The following is a 6,805-nucleotide window of genomic DNA, read 5'->3' as shown; positions in this document are numbered from 1 at the left end:
GATCTCAGGCTGGCACCAAATACATCCAACCCTGACATCTGCCTTTCATAGACAGAGGAGGTGGTTGTTACGTAAAATTATTTTGGGCCACAGTTTGAAGGATCAGAATACCTTTCACAAATGCACAGTTTTAATAAGTATAGTCTCAGCTACTGCTGCATCTTACCTCTCTCTAGGTGAATAGTGGTAACACAAAGAATGTGGGAAGAATATATTAAAAAAGAGGAATAGTAGTTTGCTTTTCAAGCTATTTGATCTTAAACACTAGTGTGCAAAACCTGACCTCGCTAATGCATAGCACTGTATTTGTTCCCATACATAAAATATTAAACTTATGAAAAGGCATATTTATTTAGTATGAAACATAATACTCTCCCTCATAAAATTACCAGCATTTAACTCTAGATAGACAGATGCATTTAAATTTAACTTCACATGCTTGGAGAACAGCACTGAAGACAAGGCAGGCAGAAGCCTAACTGCAGCTTCTCACATTTGTTTAGATTTCACAAACAATAATGTATTATGCAGTAATAGCTGTATGGAGAAACACACAAAAACCTACCCAATTCCATTAAATGTTTAGGTGGGCTTATGCTTTTGCTTGTTTAATATTTTATAGAGTATAATATTGAAACACGCTGCAAGTAATAGTCCTGTTTACGTTTTTAATAGCTTGATGTTAAATTATCTCAAAGGGTGCCATCAGTGATGGGCATGACTGGGAAGGCATTAAAACAGGAATCAGAGCTATGTAAGATAATGCAACTCACGGTGGTGGTGTTTGCTTTACTGAAGCTTATAAATTCATTTGGCTGAATAGTTGAATCTATTAGGAAAATTCAATTTGTGAAGGTGAAGCAGTGATGGTTTAACAGAAATCCACCTGTGCAACTGAGAGTAGTATTTGGCTCTGGAGTAAGACACTGAGAACTATTTGTAAAACAAATCACTTTTTTACATCATGCCTTTCACAGCATTTTATATGCCTAAGCTGACCTACAGACTAAACCACAGGGGCCACTTTAGTCACCAGTGAAGTGATGAGCCCAGGAGGGGGAGTCTGCTGGTGTGGCAGAACAAGCCAAAATGTGACACTGCAAGAATGTGGAAGAGGGAGTGAGGCATGCTGGCTCACAGCACTGTCCCAGCAGGAGTGCTCAGGTGAACCTTAGGTTCTTTGACTGTGACCTGTGCTAAGCCACAAGACAGCCAGCAGAAGACAGTCATTACTGTGCCAATTTTATTTAAGGCTAGTCTAAAATACCCAGAAGTTAAGTCTCACAAGTTTAAATGCAACACCTTGAGCTATGTGTCTAGTAATGAACCAATCCAGACTCCACCAGCAGTCACCTACAGCTCAGAGGAGTGCAGGGGACATCCAGAGTTTCTATAGCTTTTTAACCACCCTGCTGGAGTTCACTTTTCCCACCACGAGATTTTTACACATTTTCATGCTCATCTTTCTCATCTCCACACTATTCTATCTTTCCTGACTGATGGGAAAATTGTGCCCCTTGCTTGATGTGGATCAGGGAAATAAATTGTTAGACAAGACCTGTCAGCATTGGTATTAATTAATTAATTAGTTTACCTGGCTAACTCTGCTTGCAGACTGTGGGTTGAACGTACACAAGCAGTGCTCCAAATACGTGCCCAACGACTGCCAGCCAGACCTCAAGAGGATAAAGCGAGTCTACTGCTGCGATCTCACCACGCTCGTGAAGGCCCACAACACCCAGAGGCCCATGGTGGTGGATTCCTGCATTCGGGAGATCGAAGCAAGAGGTTTGTGTGCTTGGGAGAGCAGCAGACACAGCAAAAGGAGGATGACTTGAGTTACCTGCTAAACTAGAACAGGGTGCTGTGCTCACGCACACTGAGGACAGGATGAGAAAAGGGGTTTCTTAGTGTAGGTGATACATTGCTTTGCATTAGCTAGTAAAATTAAATCATGGCATTTCTTAATGCAATTTCCTGAAATGCTTTCTGAAAACATGTCAAAACGTGTATTACGTTACACTTCTGAAAGGGGTGAACTTTAAAGTGAACTTTTAAGTTCAGGTTTATGTGTCTTTTTTCATTACTTTATTTTAACATACCTAGGGATACATCCAATTTTGGAGTAATCAGTTTAAATCAAATCCATTATTAATAACCTTTACAGACACTGTGGGCAGGAGAACACAAGTGACTGGAAGTGACTCAGACAAGTGAGGTCAGAGGTTGTGGTGTTTTGTGGTAGGACACAAACTGCACGGGATTTCTCATGATGCTTGGTTACTGACTGATGGATCCCGTGGCACAGGCAGCATGTCACTGCCAAAACTCAAGCTTGTGACAGGTTTTTGGTAAACAGATGTGTGCCAGATTGAAGGAAATATATATCCCCTTCAATAATCATGTATCCCCTCCGTAATAATCATGTATTTTTCCTTGGGATAGCAAATGTGCATGTTGTGCTGCCCAATAAGCCAAATTTTCCTGTTAGTCACATCTTCAGCACAGGAATCTAATAATGTTGAATTCATGGCATCCCAGTAATCTGCATAGCAGCACAGTGATACTAGCCATAGGGATTTCAAACCCACACATCATCTACTGAATTGAATCAAAGACTTACTAGTAAATCCCCTGCACTGCTCTGTAAAGCTCTACCAGGATTATATCATCATTGCAGGGACAAATGGAAAGAATAGTATGGACTAAGACAGAAGAGCTTTACTCTGATGATATAGCAGAAAGCTACATTGCATTTGAGATTTAATCACTTACTTGTACATTTATTGATTGAGATAAAATCTGCTGCCTGCTCTCCATTTTTTCAACATCTTTGTATTTCTTTCCTTAATTGCCACAGAACTATGAAAGATTCTGATTTTGTTCTTAAGAAAACAAAGAATATTGGAACTTATAAGTAGGTTAGCACAGAGCATAGTTACAATAATGGATTTTAGAATTGAAATAAATAATGTGTGTGTATCTTGGCCTGCTCTGCTGAGCTGCCCTGCATTTCATGTTGGTGTGCAGCAACGGGGAGAGAGTTGTGCAAGTGACCAGATCTCTTGTGGTGGAGAAGAACTGTATCCATCACATTCATCAGTTGTGTAAAAGGTGACAGCAAAACAGGAAAAGAACTGTGCTCATAGGGAGAGGCAGTCTTTTACTTGCATTGCTATTTACCATTAGGCAACTGGTAAAAAGAAGGGAGACCTCTAAAGCTTTATTAATTATGGCCAAATCCAGGAAAATCTCCTACATAAAATGAATAAATCGTAATAACATCACATGTCTCACCATTAGCAAATTGCAGTATTTTCCTCTAACATGATCAAATCAACCACATACCTAATAAAAATCAGAAAGTATAAATTCTAGAATGCTTTAATCCTTTAAAAAAACCAGTTTAACATCATCTTCATCTTTCCTTAACTGTTCCAGAGTTTCACAATTACAGAGAACATTTTGCTATGCTTAGTAGGTCTGTTGTTCTTGCTTTATTGTTCTTAAGCCTAAATATCTGTTGGTTACTGAAGCTAAGTTAACAAGAACTTTTTGTTTCAGGTTTAAAGTCCGAGGGCCTCTATAGAGTTTCAGGCTTCACTGAGCACATTGAAGATGTGAAAATGGCCTTTGATCGAGGTACACCATTTTTTAATCTTGTACAATTTTAATCTAAGCTTTTAGTTCTAGGACATTTCAGATCTTTTGTGACATGGTAATGAAACTCATGTATAAGCAGAAGTACAGAAAGTAACCTGTCTGTTCTGAGTTTGAAGTGATCTGTAGTCCTTTTCATAAGAAGAAATCATGTTTCATAGTTGGAAGGAATAATAAAACACTAAGTATCGGTGTGTAGAAACCTAAGTAGGGGACTGGCTAATTGCTCAACGTAGCAGCACAGCCTAGACTCCTAGTTCAAGTGTGAGCCTAGATGGTACCAGGTGGAAGTTGTTAGTCCTGTCTTTAAAAGACTCAGTGCTTTACAATCCAATAATCTATGAGTTTAAGGACCAGGAACTCTAACTGGGAAGTCCTTCTGCCTGTAGCCTTGTAGAGAGCACTGTACCACTGTGCATGTGGTTGCATCTGCACTACAGATGAGAGGGGCATTGAGGAGATTGGTTGTACAGCATATTGAAAAACTAACAATTAAAACACTGGCTACCATCCTCATACCCTTTCTGAATTGATTGAGCTGATTGTGTTGGTTCTGGTTGTGCACACGGTCTTTGCACACAGGACTAACTTTGAGTGTGTAGGTAAGTGAGCGCAGGGTAGGGCCTCCATCAATAGAAAACATTTGCAAGTACATTTGAGATGTTACATGAATATTCCTCTGCTTTCCCATAAATAGTCGTTTCCTACCTACTTAATATTTTCAGGTATTGCCTCTGCTGTGTTAGGGGATAGGGTCAAACACAGCCCTGTGATCACAAGTCCATGGGTACGAGCCAGGTCCAGGTCAAGCCGGAGAGTCAGCCTGGGGTGTCAGGGTAGTGGGGTCAGGGTAGTGACCAGAAGGGTGCGTGGCCCCACACCATCATGCTGCAGCTGGAGACAGCTATGATGTCACTCAGGAAGGGACTGAGGGCTCTGGGGGCCCATGGGCAGGAGGTATGGGGACTCCAGGGCAGGCTGCACAGGCCAGAAAGGTCTGTGGATGGCACATCTTACACTTGCTATGCCTGAACACTTCATGTTTGGAGGCAGTAGTGCAGACATCTCCATAAAGAAAGTCCAGCTAGGAATTTCCAAATTGACTGTTTGCATGCTGAAATATTCTTTAAAAAATAATACATATTTTAAAATATGTTGGATGCTACAGTTGTGAAATACACATATACACACATAGGTCAGCCATTCTTTGGGCCAGAGAGATGCACGGTGATATGACTGCTATCATGGCAAAGTAGTGTTGCAGATGTGCCACGTGAAGCAATGCTACTGGGAGGCTCAGTCCTCACAGGTCTCATTCTGCTCCCTGCAGGTAGATCTGGCCTGGAAAACCCTTTTGTTCTGTGTCTTAATTCTCCTCTAAGTGTAACAACCTGGATGAAACCCAGAAGGAGAGGCACAGGTTGTAGAGGGAGGAGTTGGAAGAAAGCAGATTTAAATTTATGTCTGAGCATGACTTCAACACTGCTGCAGCTGTAGCTCCTTTGCAGATGCTTTGAACCACTGGAGCCACTTCAGGTTATTGCCTATTTATTAAGTATACTCCCAACATAACTGATGGCAATACACACCTGAATTAGACCCACAGCAAGGAAGAAAGTGTGATTTACAAAGGCAGCAGCACCTAGAAATAGGAAGAGGAAGGTGACTAGCAGTATTGGATTTCCAAAGGTAAAAAAGCATGGATAAACATGAAAGCAGAGAAAGCAAGAACAGAGTTTGTGTACAAAGGTTGTGGGGAAGACCACTGGGCAGAAATTGACAGAAATCTGTCTTCATTTTTTTAATGGTTTCAGTAGGGGAAAGGACTAAGAAAGGAAAGAGAGGGTGTTGCCATGAATAAAAAGGCATGAATAGAAGCATGAATATAATCCTGTTATGGACTGGAGGACTGAAGTATTGCTGAGACCAGAAGTTGACAACTTTCAAAACCTTCCAGTTTTGAAAATTTTTTCTCTCTTGACTGGGGTGGAAAAGCAGGAGAAGTTGAGAGTTTTTGCAGGAAAAGATTTAAAGAAAAAGAAAATAGGTTTTTTTGTTCTGATGTGTGGGCTGTGCAGCTTGAAGGCTGGCAGAAGTTTGAATTGGCAAGACACTTCCAACCTGACAGCTCAGGGCTTGCTTCCCTGTCAGATCCTTACAGAGAGAGGGATGCCACCCTCTCTTTTGCATCCCAGCCCCATAGGTAGGAACACACTGCTTTTCTGTTGCCCTATTAACTCTTCCTAGTACTAGAAGCCAGAGCAGCATGGAGTGAACTACGTCAAGAGTGAGGAGTATCCCAGTTCTCTGTCCTAGGTGAAAGACCTGGGAGAGAAAGGAGCTGAGTGCCAGGTGGCAGGTCTTGTCTTCAACACCACCTACAAGTTTTCTGTTCAAATTTAATTTTCTGCCCAGAAAGTGAAGTTTGTGAGGGTTTCACAGAATTCGTATTTCCACATTCACTGCAGGAAATTTACTTTTTTTAAAAAAAACCTAAATTACAGGAAAATTAAAATTACAGAAAATTAACTTTTTTTTTGGTGGGGGGAGGATAGTTAAAGGTGATGCTGAGAGCAGGGGTATGAACCAGAGAAGAGAACTCTTTAATCTAATTGATAGTCTTGGCACACTGCTGGAGGATGTGCACTGGCTAGGAATAAATTTCATTTAACAATTTAAAGACCATTTTTTTACCATTTGAAAGCAAGGCTTTGAAACAACCTTCTCATAAGAGCAGGGATAAAAAGCATTTGCTAGTTTTGTGAATGGAAGTTGCAGAACACGTTTCCAGAGGTCCCTCCCTGCCCATAGTTTCTGAGTCAGTCCTCAAGCACCTGGCTAAAATGCCAGGACACTTTAGCACCTCCAGAAATGCAGAGTTTAATGAAAGGGTTTGAAAATAGACAGGCAAGGAGTCCTCCCATTTTAATGCACTGAATGTGTCCTTCAAATGATGCCATCAAGTGCTCTGGTTCCCAAGCTCTTTGTCAAGCCACAGGGGCCAGAAGACAGTAGGATACAGGGAGGAGGCGTGGGAGCTGACTTGGCCATGGGGACCTCTCCTGCTGATCTCATGTGCAGCTGAAGGGGTGCAGTGAAGAGAAGCCAGCCCTCCCTCTGACTAATTCTGCCTTGACAAAGAGAG

The 6,805-nt window shown here is 41.4% G+C and overlaps 1 protein-coding gene across 2 annotated transcripts in view; it reads left to right on the top strand.

Annotated features, from left to right (window-relative positions):
- CHN2 (chimerin 2) overlaps nucleotides 1–6,805 on the top strand; it is an 89,838-nt gene that overhangs the window by 73,833 nt on the left and 9,200 nt on the right. For both annotated transcript variants that reach the window (XM_017732164.1, XM_008632017.2), the window contains 2 exons: nucleotides 1,615–1,788; nucleotides 3,565–3,642. In XM_017732164.1, the coding sequence (XP_017587653.1) occupies nucleotides 1,615–1,788; nucleotides 3,565–3,642 (252 nt within the window). The remainder of the gene's footprint in view (nucleotides 1–1,614; nucleotides 1,789–3,564; nucleotides 3,643–6,805) is intronic.

Source organism: Corvus brachyrhynchos, unplaced genomic scaffold, assembly GCF_000691975.1.
Source record: "Corvus brachyrhynchos isolate BGI_N302 unplaced genomic scaffold, ASM69197v1 scaffold53, whole genome shotgun sequence".
NCBI classification, from domain to species: Eukaryota; Metazoa; Chordata; class Aves; order Passeriformes; family Corvidae; genus Corvus; species Corvus brachyrhynchos.
The sequence above is the reverse complement of the archived record's forward strand: the minus strand, read 5'-3'. Positions and strand labels throughout refer to the sequence as shown.